The sequence below is a fragment of the Chinchilla lanigera genome, unplaced genomic scaffold (assembly GCF_000276665.1).
Source record: "Chinchilla lanigera isolate Chin_1 unplaced genomic scaffold, ChiLan1.0 scaffold00110, whole genome shotgun sequence".
In the NCBI taxonomy this organism is placed as follows: Eukaryota; Metazoa; Chordata; class Mammalia; order Rodentia; family Chinchillidae; genus Chinchilla; species Chinchilla lanigera.
Genome location: NW_004955511.1, coordinates 253,796 through 276,181, shown reverse-complemented (window position 1 = coordinate 276,181; position 22,386 = coordinate 253,796). Strand labels below are relative to the sequence as shown.

General features: G+C 41.1%; 1 protein-coding gene across 1 annotated transcript in view; it reads right to left on the bottom strand.

The window, feature by feature from the left end:
* Positions 1-831: 831 nt before the first annotated feature.
* The window catches only part of LOC102025936 (olfactory receptor 4C11-like), a 29,894-nt gene continuing 8,339 nt past the window's right edge, over positions 832-22,386 (bottom strand). The window contains 2 exon segments of the mRNA XM_013506351.1: positions 832-935; positions 938-1,830. Coding sequence (XP_013361805.1) covers positions 871-935; positions 938-1,830 — 958 coding nt within the window. The 3' untranslated portion in view covers positions 832-870.

Genomic DNA, 22,386 nt, shown 5'->3' with positions numbered 1-22,386 from the left:
ATGAAACATCACATGAAGCTCAATATTCTGTAAAATTATTGTGTACTCATAAGGGACTGATTACACTTTAAGCTTCACACCACTAGATTCAAATGCTTTAAGATCAAATGGTGAGCCAGGCATGGTGGCACACACCTATAATCCCAGCACTCAGGTGGCTGAGGCAGGAGGATCTCTCTGAGTTCAAGGCAGCCTGAGCTACACAGTGAGTTCAAGACCAGCCTGCCCTATTACACAGGGAGATACAGTCTCAAAAAACCAAGAAAAAATATACATACCTATGCACATAAATCAAATTCTAAGATGTGAAATAAGGAAAACTGTGCACACTTACTTTGAGGGGCTGCAATCAATCCTGTCACATGTGAACACAGGACTGCACACCTTGACAAGCACCCTATTTGTGACAGACATTCTCACACTGCCTCTACTCATCTATATCAAAATGATTGCCAATATTTTGTGCAACATTGCCAATATTTTATGTTCTGTTGAAGGAGATGCTGACATACACACAAAGTACTCATGAACATCTCTGTATTTCTCTTTAGTCTGTGTCAAGTAAGGTGAAACATCTTGCTGTCCATGTGACTGGAATCATGGGCTGCTGAAAGAGCCGGGCAGCCTTGGATTGTGATATTGTGACGTGGAGACTGCTGACTGTGCATTTTATAAATAGATGAGAGTACCTTCAGACTGAGAATAACATTGTGTAAAACATTCTCAAATAAAACTGCTTTCAAGTTGTGAAACACTAGAACTGATTTTTACAATGCTGAGTATTCCAAGGAAATCTAGTATTTTTCCAGTCCATGTGATGCAATGCTACACCATCAAGGAAGTGTACATAGAATTCCCACACAGCATGGATCACCAGAAGTCGTATTTCACTACATTACACCTTTTCTTGGCACTTTTTCCTTCTGCATTCCTTGTGTGTAGATGAGGGGGTTGAGCAAGGGTGTGCCAATCATGTAAAAGGCAGCCACCATCTTGTCTACTGGAAATGTGGTTGCAGGACGTGTGTATATAAATATACAGGGGCCAAAAAATATGACAACCACAGCGAAGTGGGAGGTGCATGTGGAAAGGGCTCTTCGCCTTCCTTCTGAGCTGTGGCTTCTCAGCGAGTACAGGATAACGGTATAGGAGACGAGCAGCAATAGGAAACTCACCATGCAGATGGCCCCACTGTTAGACACAACTAACAAGTTTATCACGTAAGTGTCCGAGCAGGCAAGTTTCAGCAAGGGCTGCAAATCACAGGAATAGTGATCAATCACATTGGGGCCACAGAAAGGCAGTCTCAAAGCCGAGACAATCTGTGCTGAGGAATGGATGCAAGATCCCACCCAGGCCAGAGTCAGTAGCACACCACAGACACGCTGGCTCATGATGGTCGTGTACTGCAGAGACATACAGACAACCGCATAGTGATCACAGGCCATGAGGATGAGTGCAAAGATCTCCATGCACCCAAACAAGTGGGCTGCAAAGACCTGCGTCATGCACTTGCTGAAGGAAATGGTCTTCTTCTGAGAAAGGGCATCCACAATCAGTCTGGGGGCCATGGTTGTAGAGAAACAAGCATCAGCAAAGGATAAGTAGAGGAGGAAAAAGTACATGGGACTCCCAAGGGTCTGGCTTGTTTTAATGGTCACGATGATGAGAAAGTTCCCCAACAGTGTCATGAGGTAAAGGATCAGGAAGATCCCAAATATCACCTTCTGCGTTTCAGCATCTTGTGTCAGCCCAAACAGAATGAATTCAGTCACACTGTTCTTCATCACCATAGCAGTGATGACAGAAGGACGCCTCTGACAATTTAATCTGCAGAGAAAACAAAAGAAATTACATTTTGAGGAGATCCTGGGCTGAACACTGAATTTCTAGTTTCTGTTCCAAGCTACACAATCTTGAACCACCTTGGGGAGTGAACCGGTATCCCCCTATGAATCTTGTAATTCTGCAGTTACCCAAGCCTCTGCATGATTTATCTGTTGACTCAGCAGCCCTCTGGCCTGGACCAAAGCTTTTGCATAGGGAAGTAAAAAACATGTATCCTTCAAATATCTTGATTCTTAACTCATTAAGAGTGGAAAAATTTATTCTTTCTTTGGACAAGTGACTTCATTCCTTTGAAACTAAGGTTTCATACATACAAAAATGGCCTACATGCTTGCAATGGTGGCTCAAGTCTGTGCTTACAGCACTCTAGGAGGCTGAGGCAGAAAACTCCCAAGTTCAAACACAGCCTGGGTAATGTTCTGACTTAATGAGACCCTGTCTCAAAAAAACCCCAAATGTTTACAAGGCTGGGGATACAGCTTAGTGTAAAAGCTCTAGTTTCAATCCCAAATACAGAAAAATAAAGAGTATAAGTACTAGCCCTACCTTATCCGTGTTTTCAGAAGAATTTTACAAAATGTATACCCACACATATGCACATATATTTCATATATTAGGCATTTTATCTCTGTGCTCAGAAATCTACAAAACACTATTTTAATACAGTTATACACTAATATCGTTGAAGAATCCTTCCTGGTGAAAATCTTAGTTCTGTTCATGCTTTTTGGAGCATTGATCCCCGACACCTTTAGGATATTGAATGAAGTGTGCTTTGTAATGAACCTAATCTAACAATCTTTTTCCTATCCATCTTGTGTTCAAAATGTCAACTTACAGACAGTCGTGTTACAACAGAGGACTGGATAATTCCTCAAAGTTGATATAATTGGAGAAACTGCATTTTACCCTTTTTACATTTAAATTAATGGCTTTAGAATATTGAATTTCTCTGCCTGTGAGTCAGAGAAAGTATAAAATCTCTAATATGCCTGTAACATTAGTAGTGTTTTTTAAAATCACATATGTCTTTATTTAGATGTTTGCCCTGAATTTCCCAGAACACTTTTCTAGAACACTATTTGTAATTGAAAAGCCATCCATAATTTCAATGCAGAATTTTGAGATTTTTGTATTTTAAGTCTTTATTCATGGTACATATAATTTATAGGAGTGAAGTTTTCATATAAGGCCACTTTTTATCATGATTTTGAGTTGGAATTGTTACAACTGTTCTTATGTTATTACATTTGCTGTGGTCTAATTGCCAGTTTAACGGTCTGATAACATATAAGTTTTTATTAAACATATCGCTTTGACCATTTATTCATTTAGATATCTGGGCCCCCCACTTTCGTGCTACTAAATGATTCTACGAGTAATTGTAGAATGATTTCCCAAGTGTAATATTCTCATCACTATGCAACACCTTATCACTATCTTTGAAATTTAGGAAAATTATTTTCAACATTGTGTACTCTGTTATTTTTAACTATATAATTATTATGGGATAATGCCTGGTCATGATGAAACATTTAAAGTGAATAGATAAATGTGAGGGGAAAAAGTAATATCTTTCCCTATGTATTAAAATCTGCTTTTCTATTATCCAGAAACAACTGCCCTTAGTCTCTTATACACCCACAGAAATTTATAATTATGTTTATATCTCTTTATTTCACTTTTATATATGACGAGGGTCAATATTTCAATCTTAACTTTTCAGAAAAGTTCAGGCACCTACAAAATTTATCTCATTATCATACGAATTGCCTTTTGATTATAAATTTCATTACACACAAAATAATATTTTATGATATTTGTACAAATGCTATCAACCAATTTTTACATTTTTCATTTATTTTTTCTGAAAATATTGCCTTTTTGAACATGTGTAATTGTTATCAGTTCATCTGTAGTAATGTTGATATCTTACTAGGACGGATATTAATCGACCAAAATAATATTTATGTTTTTTAGATAAAAATTGTGATTTGTGGCTTCCCTCTGTTTTATAATTTCTCTTTTCCTGTGGCTTTTTTCCCTTTTCTGTAGTCCAGGTTGTCAATTTTGCCATTTTAATTACTCCATTGCTTCAAAATATTTTAAAAATTATATTTATTTCTACTAAATATATAGTAGGCTATATTTAAAATAATTGTATTTATTTCAACTACTTCCTAAATTCATACTTCTCTTTTTCTTGTTTACTTTTCTCATCTCTGAGACAAAGCACCCAATTCCCAGAGTTAAAGGAGGAAAGGTGTACTTGGCTCACAGTGTGTAGAGGGTTCAGTCCATAGTCGGCTGGTTCTAAGGCGGGGTGCAGAGGCATACAGAGGAGAAACAGTCCCTGGAAAAGCAAGGCAGGCAGAAGGCAACAGGAAGTCAGCAAGCAACAAGCGATGACACTAACTCTCTTTCTGTCGCTTATATTTTACCCAGGCTACCTGTAGGACAGGTAACACTCACACCCAGAGTAGGGAACCCTTAAACCTACCTGGAGTTATGCCTAACCAATCAGTAGACCAATTTAGTAATCACACGCCCTTGATCCCGTCCTCACACACCATGGATGCAGCCATCTCTGAAAAAGCCCCATGACTGAATAAGGCTTTGCAGGGGAAACCTAGATACAAGCCATAGGATTCTTGCTTCAAATATTGAAATAAAATTATCAAGAATGACTGTGGTGGATTGGAAAAATGCTTCCCTATTCTTACCAAATTATATGCTTTTAAATAAATGTGGATAACATCAATTAGTTATATAAGATGCCATGAGTGGTGGATTAACTAATAGTCAACTTGTAACGCCCAGCTGAACTAAATCAGCTGGTGCTGGGGGTGAAGGGCCCACCTGAAAATTGTTACCAACAGCATAAAAAAAAAAGCAGAGGGGAAGATGGTGTGCTGTTGATTCTCCTGGAGAAGTTTGTCCTGCTCGTTTGCCTGATACGAACTCAGCTGTTACCATCGGAGGAGCTCAGGACCTCGCTGTCTCTGAGGATGGCTGTGGTTCTCTTCGGGGGAGCTCTGGTCCTTACCTTGAGCGTCCTTCCTGGCTCCAGTGCAGATCCCCCAGCCTGCTGGCACAGATCCTTCAACCCACTGGCACAGACTTTCTGACTTCCACCACTGACCTCTGGGCCTTCCCAGGGCAGATGCTTGCTACATACTTGCACGAGACATTGTTGTGAGCGCTAGGCCTCCAGCTGGACTTGTGGAGAACATTGCCACAGGCTCCAGGTCTTCAGCTGGACTTGTGCAGGACATTGCTGTGGGATCCAGGCCCTCAGCTGGATTCTTTGGGTCTCTGGTGTGTGGACAGATCTACCACCCTCTTCTGCATTTGACTTTTTGGGTGAATATTATAAAATGGTCCTATAAATTATGTGCCCTGTATTAAATCTATTTCCTTGAAAACCCTGACTACAACATGTGATTATTATTAAAGCAGGGGAACCCTCTATAGAGTGGATACATTTCAATGGGATAAATTCATCAGTAAAGATTTTGATGTTGTGTAAAGAGATGAAGAAATTAAAGTCAGATTCCCAGCCAGGTTCTCTGAGATGCAAACATTTCAAACCAGAGTCAGAAACCTCATAATTGAGCATAAACTGAGGCCATGCCGCTGAGACTCGAATCTCACCTCGCTGCCCACTAATGGGCTTATATTTTAAAAGTCCATTTCAAGTCACTTGCGAAACACAAATAATGAGGTAATCTAACTTTCACAGTTGCAGTGAAGAACAGATAATTCAGTATGTGCAAATCATGGAGAAGGTGTGGCTAAGCTGTGTATGTAAGGAGAGTGGTCACTTTCTTTATGGTTATTAATCCCAGCTTTCCAGAACCTCTCTCCCATATTCCAAAATAATCCCAAATGTTCAACTGCCCTGAGTATAGCTGCTCTTAAATTATGAAGTTCCTTTGCTGAGTGGCATAAATTGTATCAGTGTTAAGGATCATGCTTATTTTTTCATGGTGGTCAGAAAGTCAGTGTGAGAGTTTGAAATAGCTTTAGTAATTCTTAAAAAATGAAAATCAGTACATAATATCTTGTACTGTTGTGCTCAAGATGAGAGGAAAATGGAAATAGGAAGTGCAGAAAATGTAGGATCTAAAGATATGAAAATCAGAGAAGTAAGGATATCTAGGAAGAGAGAGGTGAGACCAAATTTCAAAAATATGAGAAAGGAAATACTGTCAGTCAAATGAAAGTTCAACAGGAAACCTGCAGTCTGCCAGAATTCAAAGAGACAGTAGAAAACCATGGAAAAGTAAGTTGTTCTCCTGACCAAAGGCCAAATGGCCAGATTATGATGTTTGATTGTCTTTTTGTTGGATAAGTGTAAATTTTGGAGACACAAAATATGTAGAAGAAAGTTTCATTAAGATTTATTTATCACCTAACAATGAAAGTCACTAGGAGTAATCTGATCAAGTTTAGTCATGTTTTTGTTGCTGCTGAGCTTCATGTAGCTGGTCACTGGATTTACCTGTAACCAAGAGCATACTTCCTTCAAGATGCCACCTATGTACTCAAGACTTCTGGCTTTCTGTCCCCTGCCCCCAGTAGCTCAGTGGAAAGCTTACTGGTAAACTCGCTCTGCCCCCAACAAAATCAGGTGGGCCTGCAGGTCTCCCAAACAAGATTCATCACTCACTTCAGAATTGCTACCTCTTCTTTTTGAAAGGGGTCAGAAGTGCCCACTCCCACCTATTCTCTGTTAACAAAATTAAACATTTCCCTTCATCTTTCACAGATTATTTTTATTTTCCCACAGCATAGGAAATAATTCCTGTTCTACAATATCTTGAATAAAATATCTCCCACAATCTAATGGGAGGAAAATAATATCTTGCTATCTAAAATAATTGCTTTCTAAAATAATATCTTGCTCTCTAACATACCTACATGAATTTTATTTTATGGATATCTTACTGTTCTGCTAAATGCATGTTGTACAATACAGTAGGAAGCTCCTGTCAGAACAGGAAGTCAAGAAAAGTGACAAGAACGGCCCGCTTCATAGGAAATGACAGCTAAGTGAACATGTTGTTAGTGTAAGTGAGATGTGTGCATGAAGCATGCAGTTGTCATGTGTGAAGACAGCCTTAGGCATGACAGCTGAAGCAAAGATTATTTTGGTTATAGAGTTCTATTGGCAATCTCATTGTAGTACATATAGGAGTTTATTTTTGATGTTATCTTTTAGACACTCTCTTAGATCAGATTAACTCCCTCACTGCCTTGGCAGAGTAATGTTACAGGAGAGACAGGCTTAAATTTTGTTCCTTCCTAAAATCAACTTAGGGAAAAACTCTGTAATAAGACAATCTTGGGGACCTTGGCGAGGGCCAATCCTAGGATCACTGACAACCCTAATGTTGCAGTTCAGGTTGCTTCTGTCTCCTAGAAATGGCTAGTCACTGTGATGCATAGCTGGTCAGTATGATGCATATTATAAAAACTAATCAAAGAAAGCCAAGTACTCTACCTCTGTACTTCCCCTTTGTAACTCCATAAGAATCTCCTGCCCTGAGCCTTCAGGACCTGATATTTTGGGAATGATCCCAATCAGTGCCCCTTGTTGTAAAATAAATCTGGCTACAAATCTTGGGTGTCTTTTCAGTATTTCTACTTACCATTGCAATGCAACCACATGGAATGATCCACAGTTATAACTATGTTCAGCAATATGGTGAGGATCCTGGCAGAGGTGAAAACTATTGGATGGAATAAAGTAGTGGTTATTAGAGTGCAAAGGCAAAGGAGGAGGCAGCCCTTAGAGACTAGTGCACTGGTAGTCCACTGGGTGGTCCCAAGGGTTAGTGTCTGAGTAAGCATCTTTGTACCTTGTGTTCAGTTTCTGTCAGATATTGCAGCACAGCTATTATGTCTTGCTAGAAGGCATGTTGGGTGTCATTAATCGGAAGTGTAGTAGTATTTTGTGCTGGGAAACTAGCATTGCCAGCTGTGAAACCTTCTCCAAAACAGGACAAACAAGTTTTTTTTTTTCCAGACAAGTTTTTGAACCTCTGGGAGGTTGAGTCCATGTCAGTCAACCTTTGAGTTCAGGACTTGGGTCTTACCATTTAAAGATGAAAAGGGATTGGCTGACAGGAGCCAGTTGAAGCCAGAAGAAGGCATTCTTTAGATCCAGGAAGGTGTACCAGCAGGCTGGGTGTGGCAGAAGACTGAAGCAACATATATGGAGAGCAATTGCAGTGGCATTGGCAGTTCAGAAATCTTGAAATGGTTTTACAGGCAGGAGAGGTGTATTTTAGCAGTTTGACAGTCTATAAACATTTTGTGGTTTTGAAGCTTCACTTTTTTCTTTCTTGAGGGACTGTGATGGAGCTGGTAGGGACAGAGAAACAGGCCGTCCTAGGGAAAAGGTGATGGGAACTTGGCCAATCTGTTGCTGCAGCCTCCCCCAAAACAGTGGGAGAGTTCCCAAACCCTTGTGGCAATTGAGTAACAGTCCAAAAAATGTATATGGGTTGGGAACTGCGGATTAACAGTCTATAAGGACCCCATATTGTTTTAGGTGGCAGATGTGTGGCTGGATGCTTGTTTGTGCTTCTCATGACATCTGAGCAATGGGGGTGAGGTGGTATGGTTGATAGCAAGGCCTAGAGGTGAGTCTTTAGCCTATACCTCTTGGAGGAGAATTTTCAGAACTTCAGGATTATGGTTATCTGTGTCAGGCTGATGCAGGCAACATCATTCTCTTGGGAACAGTCAAATTGAAAGTGTACGGTTAATTGAGAGGGAGGCTAACTGGTTTGGTGCAAAGGAGATGGCTGCTTCTAACTTGAAGAGGAGATCTCTTCCCAGAAGTGGTATGGGGACTGGTTTATACAGGAATTTGTGTTTGGTGAGAAGTCCTCCCAGGCTGCAAGTTTGTGCCTGGCAGAAGGGGAAAGAGGTAACAGTCCTGGTTGCCCTGGTGATGGTAACTTTTTGACAAAAGAAACTTTTGAAGATAGAGAGTTCTGTTTCATTGTCTACCAGAGAAGTCACATATTTGCCCCCAACTGTTGCAATGACTGTGGGCTCTCAGGGGCACAATTTGATAGAGCTTGGTCTGCCCTACCCATCTAGGTCTGACAGAGCAAGGAGAGATTCAGGTTGAGGTGGGCCTAGACAGTCAGGTTTCCTGGTGTCTCGAAGATGGAGGGGGCATTTATTTTTATAGCCCTTGTAACTCATAACCAGAGGGTACAGTCCTCAATCAGACTGTATTTTCTTTGGGACATCAGTTGCTTTTCTATTATCTGGTTTCTGGGTAATAGTAGTTGATGGACTTTTTGTCCCCCATATTTAATGTCTTTGAGAAATGCTTGGCTAATTTTATGCTTCTAGGAAGGGCAACCTTTGGCAAAGGCCAGGGCAACTCATTTGTCAGGGCTGACAGTCCAATTTTTTCTCAGGCAAAATGTGGAACATGGAAGAAATTGCTGACAGTCATCTCAGGTAGGTGTTAGATGACACCACCTGACCAGGATAAGCGTGTACGCAGAAGGCTCTGAAGGGAGGGCCTCTGTGAGTGAACGTACAGAATAGGTAGCTGGAACCAGTTCAGTTGACTGGATGTAGATGAGTCAGGAGTGAGGAGTGAAGCTATAGGTGTTGGCAGCAACTGAGGAAACTGAAGAGGGTGCCAAAGCAGAATTCTCAGGAAAAACAGGCTTCTTTTTCCTTTTTATTTGAGATGCAGGGAGTGGCCTGGTGTTATTTTTAACTCCGTAAAACCCACTTTTCCTGCAATCAGGGACTGTGGGTTTTAACTAATTAGTTCCCATTCTGTCTCCTTATGGTACACATTGTGTATGCTTGAATGATGATGCAACAGACAAAGTGTGAGTGTTTCTCAGAGAGACCATGCAGGGACCTGCCTCAATGGACTGTGTCCTTGTGGGGGACTTAGGCATGACTTAGCTATGGAGTGTGGGAGGTCTCCATTATGCCATATATCTATCAACATGGAACCGCAGGTAAGGACCCAACCAGCCACTGAGACCAGTGCTTCCCAGTCTTGGTGCACAGACAGAGCAACCTATGGCTTATGCTGTCTGTTCCACTCACACATTCATTCAGCAGGCACTCAGAGATTAAACATTCCAACCTCCTTCCCTTGAGGGTGGTCCTGACTAACAAGAGTTTATCAGACTGTGCTTCTGCTTTAGCTGAGCAGCACTGACAGACAGACTAATTGGGGTGTCCCTGAGAGTCTTACCAGAATCATGCAGGCAGACATGCAAGCAGGCAGACAGGCAGACAGATTGTATCCTCCTCCCATTTAGGTCCATTTTGAACTACTCAGCAAGAAGCTAAGAATCCTCCTGCAGACCTCTAAGGGGAATCTAGAAATCTCTAGGGCACTACTTCCTAGTGGGACCTGGAGAGGTCTTCCTCTCTCTATGGGGACCACAGCTGGGGTCCAAAGAGGTCAGTATGGTCAGTCTTCTTAGCTGATGCACCAGATGCAACAACAAGGAAAAACACAAAAAGGACACCGGCATTTGCAGGAAGATTTATTTTACATTGACAGGCACTGATTGGTATCATTCCCAAAATATCAGGCCCTGAAGGCTCAGGGAGGGAGGTTTTCATGGGATTGCAAAGGGGAAGTACAGGAGTAGAGTACTTGGCTGTCTTTGGTTCTTGCAATATGCATCATAGCGACCTGCTATGCATCACAGTGACCAGCTGTTTTTACACAACAGAAACAACTAGAACTGCAACAGGAACTGTTACCTGGGTAAATAAGAAGCTGGAGTATACTGGTGTGAGGGTCATTTTCTGTTATACCATGACCATTTTGTACAACTTCTACGAGTCAAATATGTACTCACATTGTTGATATTTGCTCCCTTTCATTGTCACAGAAACTTTGACTCACCTGATCAAAATCAAAGTCTTTATTATCTTTATCATCCATGCATAAATGATCTGATGATTCACTTTTGACCTCTTCCAAACTTTGCAAATCTGATTTTTCATGTTCCATTGTACTAGATTGGGCCCCTTCTACCAGAAAAAAATCAATTAAAAAAAAATCCTAAATGCATAGAAATTTTAAATGAGGATTTCATGGGTAAAACCCACCTATTACTGCCTTGGAACTTTTGTACACACCTCACCATTCACCTGCCAAGCAAATGAATGCACACATGCATTTTTACTTTCCTCAGGCACAGCTACTGCAAGTCACACACACTTTCCATTTATGCTAAAATGCATGTTTACAGAACAGAACAGTGATGTGGGTGTATTTTACCCCCTGTGATGCTCAGAGAAACATACCCAAAACTTGTTAACCACAGCATTATGTGGGTAAAAATCTCAGTTGGACAGTTTTCCACACATGCACACACTTTGCCATTCCACACGTTGTAGTTTATCAGGCCAAGTGCGTAAACACAAAGATTGTTTCCTGTATCCCCCAGGCACAGGTACTTAGAAATACAACTGGTTACTTTTACACTAAAGTACAAATTTACAGTAGAAAAGTATGGGATAGGTTGTTGTGACCCAGTGTTATATCTCATGATTAAATAACAGGCAAAACTATGAAGAAAAGTAACAATTCAAATGTGATATAATTGTTTTCCTTCCATCATTTTTTTTCTATGGCATTGGACACCTTTCTTAACTTCTCCAGTTACCCCTTTATAGAAAATATTATCATTAAACATAATAACTTAAAATTAATATTTATTAATCCTAACCATATTGATAAAATATAAGTGCATTATAATATAAATAACTATGATAAAAATTATTAGTTAAAATTTGCATATTTCTCAAACATTTTGGAATGAATAAGTCAGTTGATATAGGGAAGAGAGAGCAAGAGCAAATGGAAAAAAGACTACAAATTTTTATTTTTAAATAGATTTCTTCCGGTATAATTTGCATACAATAAAATGCAGCATCTTTAAGTGTGTTTTAGGTGAGCTTTGATAAGTATATGTGCTCACATAACCAATACCACAGTGGTACATATGTATTAATCTTATATAACTCTTTGAAGAACTAGGCTTTGGCTTTCTGCTTGTCTCATTTTGCATTCCATTGCTTTGCCTTTTGGTCTTTCCTATGTGGATTTGTGGTATGGTTTTCTCTCAGTGCTAAGAGGATGTGTTTCATGCCTCTCTCCTGGTACTTTCCTGGCAATCTTTTTTATTTTGTTGGCTTGTAGCTGCATCAAGCCAATTTTTCTGCATTTATCTTTACATGGCATACTCCCTGTGTGTTTGTCTCACATCCAAATCTCATTTTGTAAGGTTATGTTACGTTGGATTAGGGTCAACCTAATAGCCTCATTTTAAATTGATCATCAGCAAAGACTTTGTTGCCAAATAAGGTTATGTTCACACATTCTGGGAGTCAGGACTTGAATACAGTTATGGTTTATATCAAACATATTTCCCAAAGCCACATGCACTCCTTGGTTGGGCTTCTCGGAGTTCCTGGATCATTGGTGTATGATACAGGATCATGGGTGTACCATAACTGTATTAGTCTACTGACTGGATTAGCATAGTTCTGAGTGTGGCTGAATGAGTGGCACCCACCAATAGGCTTTTAACCTGAGTGGAATAAAAATGGAAAGGGAGGTTTGCTGCTGCTGCTGCTGCTGTTTTCTGGCTACCTGGCCATGGACTCTTTCTCCCTCTCCAGGCCCATCTGCCATGTTGCCCTGCCTCGGGACCAGTCAACTATGGAATGAAACCTCTACAAACTATGAGCCAAAATAAACCTCTCCTCTTTTAGCTTGTGGGTGTCAGGTATTTTGTCCAGGCAATGAGAAAGTCACTGAGACAAACACCTTTTAAGGAAATACAATTTAACCCATAACATATCCTATAGAATGGTTAAAATGGAAAGGTTTGAAGCAAACTTTACTACAGGATTGAGTCCCTACAGATTACTACAGGATTGAGTCCCTACAGATTTCTTCTACAACTCTACTGGTGTCTCTGTCCCACTTTCCCTCCAGAAGTGACCCTACTGTGTACTAGCCCCAGAGTCAACAGACACTCATAAACTTAAAGCAACCAGAGAATTCAACTCATCATACTGAAAGTCTTGTCTCCCTGGAGTCTTATTCCTCTTGGTTTGGGTTGCCTCAAAAGTTCGGTAGTACCTCACGGAAGTGCTTCATCTGTTTTTTGTAGGTTTTCTAGTTATTCACAAATATAACTTGTCTACCAGTAATTGCATCCATGCAATATCAAAATCTCATTCATGTATTTTAACTATCATTTATCTATTAATTTAAAATTATTTACTGACTATTCATTATGTACCAGTCACTATTCTAGGAACTAAGGATTTAACAGTAATTTTTAAAAGACAAATTCATACTCTGTTACCAATTACATTCTAGAGTATATAGAATAAATTTAATAAATGAACTATATGATGCATTAACTGATATGCACTACACAAACAAATGACATAAACAATGATCAAAAATATAGTAATACAGTTACAAAATAGTAGTGGCTATGATTTGCATTTCCACAGATAGCCAATCCATTATTGAAAAGAAACATTTTAATAATCAACCAAAGAAAGTGAGGGAGCAAGTCGTGCAGATATGTAGAGGAGAAATATCTGAGATACAAAAACAATCAAAGATAGTTAGGCAGAGCCTCTGTCAGGCACAATGGTTTGTGTGCTGTGATGGGTTGGAGAATGGAGTCAGGCTCTAGTAGGCAGATACTGGAAATAATGGAAATAATGTACATGTGGTTGAAAATTAGTGGATATGAAATTTAATGGGAATGACAAGGTCTAAGGTGCATCTATGAGAGAAGCAGCTGAGATGAATTACAGGACAAAATTCCTGTTACAAAACTGGGCAGTTGGAGTCAGGATCTGGGAAGCTTCATCAGTGTGGACTGATAATCATCAAAACACAGGACAGAACCATGTTGGGTCACAAGGACCTGGAAACCCACCACCTTCAAGGTGCAGTGACACTGAAGCAGTTGATGACTTTCATAAAGATGAGTGGAGTCTGGAACAGTCAGACTGAGCTTAAACACTAAGAATAGTCTTAGACTGAAGAGGGGTGAGCTGTAAGTGGTCATGATTAGCAATCATAATCTCATCTGCAGGCTTTTGGCATGAGACCTGTGGGAGGGAACCCCCTCCGTGATGTATAAATGGAAGAGAAAAGTAGGAAAGACAGAAATGTTCTCAGCAAAGTTGACAGTGTAGAGGAGCAGCTGCTGCAGCCGGAGCACAAGGCTGAGCTGTGGACCAAGCAGGCAGAGGAGCTCGGGAAGCTCCTGCAGCACCTGAGAGTGAACACACCACCCTCAGCCAAGGGCTCCTGGAGAAGCAAAACCACCAGAATCGCAAGATCCAGGAGTAGCTGTGCTGGCTCAGGCTGGTGGCCACTGCCAGCTGGACTCCCTGCTGCAGGTCCTTCAGGACAGAGCACACTTGTTCCCCTCTGAGTCTCTGCCCTCTTAGCAAATGCGGAGCTATAGACCTCACCTTGAAGGTGCAGGTGAGCCAGAACCCTGGGTCAGGGGTAGGAGGCAGAGCTGCGGCAGGGTCGGCAGTGAGCTGGGCGGGGTCCCAGACAGCAGAGGCTGCAGGTGCGGGGTGCAGGGTACAGGAGCCACAATGAGCCCTGGACTGCTGAACCTTGCCCACAGAGGAGGACACTGTCCTCTGCTCAGCTCGGGCTCAGCGCCTGATGCTCTTTCCCCAAAGACCCTGCAGGGGGGAGGTTGGGTTCCCCAACCCAGCTCCAAGAGCTAGAGCCCCAGCAGAGCCCAAGCTTGGGCATCCACCTCATACCCCCGAAGCCCTTTTTCTGCCTGGCTGAGGAGGAGGGCAGCGTGCAGACCACGGTGATCTACAGAGACTGTGCACCAAAGATCAGACCCAGGTATCCCCCAGGTGGTCCCTTTCATCTTTCCAGTAGCACGAACAATTGTACACATTTTTTTCCATTTAAAATTATCTTAAACTAAAGAAATTAAAAGAAAAATCTTGTCTTTGCATAAAAATATGGAATTTTAAAAAGATTTTTTAAATTTTTAAATAAAAAGTTTTAAAAGCAAACATTCTACAATTAAAAAAAAAGTATTTATTGGAAGCAGAGGGCTGAAGAAAGAGAGACAGGGTTCTCCCGGCTCGCACTGTCCAGGTCCTGCCAGCAGAGGGCCGGCTGCAGGGTGCTCATGCACAGGTCCAGCAAGCCACGTGGCCTCTTCCAGGTGTCACTGGGACACTGCTGGGGTTGGTGAGAGGACAGGCGTAGGGTTCCGTGGGCACTCAATGGGCCACTGACGGGAATCTGAGCTAATGGAGGGGGACGCAGAGTGCTGCACCTACTTTTGCATGGGTTTCCATTTTGGTGCTCAAAAGTGAACTTCCACTGCCCACCAGACTCTTCTGGTCTAAACCCATTTACCTCCCTTACTTTTCTCTCATTGCTGAGACAAAAGACCAGAAGCCCAAAGTTAAGGAAGCAAATGTTTATTTAGCTCACAGTGTGTGGAGGTTTCAGTCCATAATCAGCTGGCCCCAGGCAGAGGGGCAATAGTTCAAGGCAACAGAAGACAGCAAAAGAAGCAAGAGCAAAAAAGGGGGTTAGAGCCAGTCTCTTTTCTTCCCTTATATTGTACGCCAGCTACCTGCCCTGGGTGGGTGTAGCACGCAAACCATCTCTGTGCCCTCCTCTTGCACAGGTTCAGGATGCATACAAAGTAGGGACCCTGACCCCCTGCTGAGTTGCTTAGTTAAGCTTCCAAACTTCTCAAGTTTACATAATTAAAAACATTCTAGAGTTGAAGGGCATGTCCTCTACACCCCAGGATGTAGAACTGCTCAGTTACTCCGTTAAACTTCTAGACTTCTCAAGTCTAGAAGTATCAACCATAACACCATTAGTTACATATATTTGAAGAGCACTACAAAACATACAACTTAAGAACACCAAAGTGCTTATCCTGATCACTGGTGGACACTCTTCTCTCCAGGAAGGAAAGGATTTGAAATTTACACCAGTAGCATTTGAATAAGCAGCATCGCTGGCTAAGGAGCCAAATAGCCATTGCCTGAATGTGCTTTCCAACACAGACATGCACCTGACAGACAGACTGAACACACTGACACATTCTTCCTGCACTAGGACCTGTTATATAATCAAAGCATTTCTTCCTTGATATACTTTGTTCAGCATTTCTAAGTTGGAATGCTCACTTCACCCTTTGGACTGATTATGATATGGAGTCTTTTTCTTTATATATCAGTAGTGGGTGGCTGCTTTCATAATTCTGTCTCATCCATAAGGCATTCATTTTTATCATCGTACAATTTTCTAAAAGCTTTCCAATTCATCAGCTAAAGGATTTGTGTATTGTGTGTTGGTTTAAAAATAAAATTTGGTACACTCCTTTAACCCCAGCCCTTGGGAAGCTGAGGCCGGAGGACTGCCATGAGTTTGAGGTCAGTCTGGGCTACGTAGTGAGTTCGAGTCTATCCTGAACTACATAGGAAGACCCTGTCTCAAAACACCAAAATAAATAAAATTAAATAAGATAAGATAAAATTAAATTAAAATAAGATTTGCATGCATGGAAAGAAATGACATGTCAATACTCTGAATGTGTGCAGTTATAACTACTACTGTATATTGTATTTATGTGAACAGAATCTCCTTGATAAAAGAAGTATGAAGCTATTTTGTAAGTGTGTTACCAAAAAAAACCGAAAAGCCAAATAGGGCTTTACTAGCTGACATTCATGCTTCTTTGGGAATACACATCTTGGTTATTGACTGTTGAGCCAGAAAATATATGATACGGATTCACTAGTACCAGAACTTATTTGCCAAAAAATGAGTGTCAGAAATAGATATTGGGAAAGACACATGGGAAGAAACATCTTAACCAGAATAGGGCATAAAAGGAGTCACCTATGGAAACAATAGGATGGGGAAAACCAGGGTTAGGGATCCAGAAAGAAGAGTGAAAATGAGCTTGTGGCCCTCAACACAGTGTACTTGATATTCTGTCACTCTGTGCAACATTATTTGAAATTAAAATGGAAATAGTTCTGTCTTCCTTTTTTCAATTTTGCCAAAATCCTAATGGGAGAGAACTAACCGTACTGTTACATCACAATGAGAATACTTATTCTGCTCTATCAATCCAATTTAAACTATTACAGAATTAGCAATCAGAAAAATGGAGAAAAAAATCTCAAGCAGAAGAGCATACAAAAGGGGTGCAGCTATGAAAAACTAGGGACCGGCATACAAGCTTCCAAAAGACAGGGTCATCATCAGGTCTTTGTCATTCTGCTGCCTCATGTCAGAGGTTGTTCAACCCTAACTTTCTGATGGCATTTTTGACTTCTGCATTTCTCAGTCTATAAATCAGAGGGTTGAGCAAGGGTGTCCCAGTGGTGAAAAACATGGCCACCATCTTGTCCATGGGAAACGTGGTAGGAGGGAGAGTATATGTGAATATACATGGAACAAAGAATAGATTGACAACCGTGATGCGGGAGGAGCAGGGGGAGAGGGCTTTCCTTCTTCCTTCTGCACTCTGGTTCCTTAGCAAACATAAAATGAATGTGTATGAGATAAGAAGTGTTACAAAACTCACTGTGCATATGGCCCCACTATGAAACACCATGAGCAGATTGATGATATAAGTGTCCATGTGGGCAAGTTTTAACAAAGGCTGCAAATCACAGAAATAGTGGTCAGTCCCAGTGGGGCAGCAGAAAGGCAATCTCAAAGCCGGGACAATCTGTGCTGAGGAATGGACGCATTCCAGAGTCACCAGCACACCACTGTAAACTTTAATGTTCGCATTTGTTGTTTCGTTTGACATGAACATTTTCTCTTAAGCTAAGTGTAGCCACACCTCTTTTTCATGTACCAAGTTTGACACAAAATATGGAATAGTTGCTTGGCATGGTCAGGCCAGAACAGTGAATGAAATGCTGAATATTCTCTCTCTTTCTAGCATCTGCCCTAAGTGTCATGAAAATAGAAAATCACAAGCTTCCATTTAGATTGTATCCAGAAAAGAGAAATCCTGAGCCAGCAGAAAAGATGCCTTTTAATTTTCTGAACTGATCCCAAATTTACGTGCGCATTACATAGAGTATCAGCTATCAAAGCAGGCCAGTAGATATAGAATGGATATCAGCAGAACAGGAAACGGCAGACTCAACGAGTCAGAGCAGCAGAGAGGATCTGATCCAGAGCAGATAGCAGCAGGGTCAAGAACAGGAGAGAGACAGTCCTACAGAGGGAAGGTGAGCATCAAAAATGGACAGGACTTTACCCTAGGATTTCATCAGAGTTTAGCCTCTTTACCCTGAGTGGCTGCAAAATTACTCACCTCCAATCCAGGCAGGGTAGATGCTATGGATCGTGAACAAAGAATCACCCAATTTCTGACAGCCCAAACATATAGAGATCACACTTCTATCTTACACCTTGTCCTAGAAACATCAGCACTGACCTCATAAAATAAAAACTTTGGGTAGACTAGCCTTGGTTCTATGGTGTAGTTTGATTCCAATGCCTGGGAGGAGAGAGACTTTAGAGAGAGACTGTAGCTAACCACTGAAGTCACAGGAACCCTGGTCACTGTACCATGACCCTTCATGGGTGGAAACTCTCCCCTGCAGCTCCTACATTGCTAGAAGACACAGCACACACACTGTCAAGTGTGGAAAGAATAGAAGTCACTTAACTTGGTTCTTGAAAGCATTACAGAAGAAAATTGTTCCTGTGCTCTGCAAAGCACCTCTGAAGGCAGCTCTCTTCTCATTAGTCATTTTTAGAGGCATAAGGAAAATGTTTTTCTTATTAATGCACTGGACATTTATAATAAATTTTGCAGGTGCTTTTGGCTTTCAGTCTCGAGGAAAGAAGAAAACCATCCCTCCAAAGTCAGCCCCAAAGGATGTCCAATGAGCTACGTAGTTGACACAGACTAAAAGCAAAAGCAGACATTTGGGAAAATTAAACTCGAGGTCATTCTATTGCTGAAAAAACAGGACCACCACAGAAGACACACAGCACCAAGGCACTTGGAAGGCAAAAGCTTTATTCATGCCAGCTGGCTGGGGGAACCTCAGTTGCAAATTGCCAGCCTGGTCTTGGGGTTAAACCATCACTTGTATAGGCCGTTGGAAGGAAGTACAATAGGCAGATAATAGGATATTCTACAATTGGTTACACATTGTCTTGTCATTTATTGCCAGGCAGGTTTATTCTAAGCACGCTAATTGGAGGGTTACTACCGTATAACAGGCAGGTCAAGGCTAGCATGAGAAGGAAGAATTAATCATTTCCTAAGAATGAGCTGAATCTGTGTCTTGGTCATAAGTCCTTGAGACAAGCTAACATAAAAAGATGCACTGTCCGGCTGAGTTACCCTTATCTTACATGCTGCAGATGGTGTTGGAAATGCCAAGGCTCGCTGAGTTTTGTTATTTTCTAATTATGGGAACCAGCTGGTCTGTTTAGGCCCGTCCTTGAATCCAGTGTCTAGTTATAAGTTTTAAAATTGCCTTTACAGCTCTGAACTGCAAACGAGGCAGCTGAGTTCCCTTTCATATGTGACTGACTCAGCCCTTCCCTCCTAGGAGCAAGGAAATCACCCGAATGAGAGGACAGGTGCACGGTGGACCCTACTGCTCGCCCACAGTGTAAACTGGCACAACTGTGTCAAGGTCTTGAAGTTTCAGTTTCCTTTTTTTGTAAAAGGCAACTGCTAGTGTTAATTATTCATTTGCCCCATTTATATTCCCACCTATGTTTTCAAATAGTTATAGAAAGGAGAAAAAAGGCAAAAGAAAAGAGACCAAAATTTGAATTATTCTTTTATTTTTAAAGATACAGGCTTCTGGGGCTGGGAATTTAGCTCAGAGGCACAGCACCTGCCTGGCAAGTGCAAGGTCATGAGTTTGATTCCCGGTACTGGAAAAAAAAAAAAAAGATATAGATTTCTTTCTCCATAGTGGACGGGAAGCTGCATTTTTGCTATTAAATGTGGTTGTAAGCTACTAAAGATGAGAGAAACTACACTGCAAATTTACTTTCTACTGACATGCTACTAATCATGCTACTAATCAGCACCTGCTAGGTGTGCTGTTCCCCGCCAGGCACCCACTGTGATGAAGAAGTAGAGGTCAACAATTAGTTGAATTTGAGAGACAGAAATGGATACAGAAGGATGTGAGGGTGATCTGGCTGAGACATCTGTCACCCCATTGATCACCAGGGTTGATTCAGCTGATCTGGCTAGCTAGACGGGTGTCCCCGTCCTCCCTCAATGCTCCAGGTGCTTCCTTCCTGAAGCTGAGCGCTTAGTCAAAGAGGGCAACCACCTTCGACAGAGGAGGACTGTTCCTCCATCGAGGATATATGAGTAGCTGCACTCCCCTGCTAGAACCTCCAAACAAGCTTTCAAGAAATGGATACAGAAAATGCCATGAGTAGATTTCAGCAAGCCTCACTGTTGTTGATGAACTTAAGGACAGCTAACAAGCCTGCTGTCTCACAGAACATCTTAGGAAAAAATAAGACCTTGAGGCTGTCCCTTCTTTTGTCGGAGGAAATAGTCTGAGAAAATCCTGAGAAATACTTTTAGTGTTATTTAAAGTTTTGAGACAGCCATCATAAGGAGGAAGGCAGAAGGATGAAGACATGCCATGATAAACATATCATGATAAAACTCTGTAAAACCTAAAGATAGGAAAGAATTCTTGGCACACAGAAAGTACAGTAGAAATAGTTACATGTTCTTATTAGTCCTGCTTAAGCATGAGGATTTGAAATGAGACAAGTGGAAAAATTCACCTCAGTTCACACAACCAGTTAGGATCAGAACTGAGCCAAGAGTATAAATCTTGGGCTGGAGATATAGCTCAGTGGCACAAGAGCCTGCCTGGCAAGTGCAAGTTCCTGAGTTCGATTCCAGGTGCCAAAAGAATAAAAAATAAAAAAGTATAAACTTCTTAGTTACAAACTGAAAGGTTTTTTATTTTAGTAATCTATTACAATAATTTAATAAGATCTCATGACCTGGGCAACAGAACCGCTAATGAAGCAAGAAGCTGAGTGAGGGACCTCATACTTTCCCTTCAAGCTCAGAGTGAGTTAATGCATTAACATTGTCCTGTGAACTGGATGCCTGGGTTACCGAACTGGGCTCCGTGGGATGTAGACCAGGGCTAGCCAGAGCTCTATGGAAAGTGGTTGATTCTGGCCACTCAGTCATGAAAACTACAGAAATGGGAATAGGTGACAACTGAAGCTGTTTTATTTTGTGTTTGACCCCCCCCCCCCCGTGCCTCAAATGTCATCTCAGCATGAATTGGGGCTTTGCTTTAAACTCTGTCCACTTAAAGTTTTATCTTAACTTGGGTGAGGTTTCCACTGAATAATCATAAGCTTTAGTCACGTCAAATTCAACTAATAAACCAGATATTTGAAATGATAGATAACTTCACTTGGATCAGAAATAACTGCAGAATAAAAGACCACAGAGAGCTGTATTTATTTTTGTAGGAGAATGGGAAGAACATATGAAGATGTAAAGTTTCATAGAAAATAATGTCCGTTTCCTACTTGGACTTTTAGTATAGCTGTGCAAAATGTCACTAAAATACAAAATTTGTTTCAAAGCCTCCATTGTATATCTTTAAAGTTTGAATTGTACTTATCAATATTTGTAGGCTGATATCAATAAATATGTTTACTTTCCCAAACAATGTTTTAGTGGGTTAATAGTAGAGACAGGAGCAAAGTTTATTACAGGAAGGTATATCATATATTCCCTCAGTCAAAAAATATTTACTAAACAAGTGATATATCAACGAACCACAGAATAAAATCTCCTACCTCACACATTACAGCCTGTGAGAGGAGACAGACAAAAAAATACAAGTGTGTAAGCAGAATATTAGGTGTGATACATGTTCTGAAAAAAATGGAGAGCTATTGAGGAGTGTGCTTAATGAAAGTCAAGTGGAGGGGCACAGAAGTTTTATAAAACAGGCAAAGCAGGAAGCAGAAAGAGAGAAAGCCATGCCGTATAAAGAAGGAAGAAAGGCCCGAATCCACGGAGATGGCCAAAGACTGAGACGCAGAAGTTTCCTGTACTCAATGAAAGGAAAGGAATTCGGTGCACCTGAAGGAGAAGGGGTGAGAAAGCAGCAGTTACCAAGGTGACAGTGACGCAAATTCCATCTATCACCACTTCAGGAGCAGCCATGTTTTTATATTACTTACACGTTAACACAACGATATTCCTGGATGATTTCATTCTTTAGTTAGATAGCAGTTCTTTGCTCTCTTCTTTGAAATATCTGAGGAATTTTTAAATTCCCAATTTTTATTTTTATTATTTCATTTCTGAAAGTTCTTTTTTTTTTTTTTTTTTTTTTTGGTTTTTCTCTGGTACCGGGAACCGAACTCACGACCTTGCGCTTGCCAGGCAGGCGCTTTGCCGCTGAGCT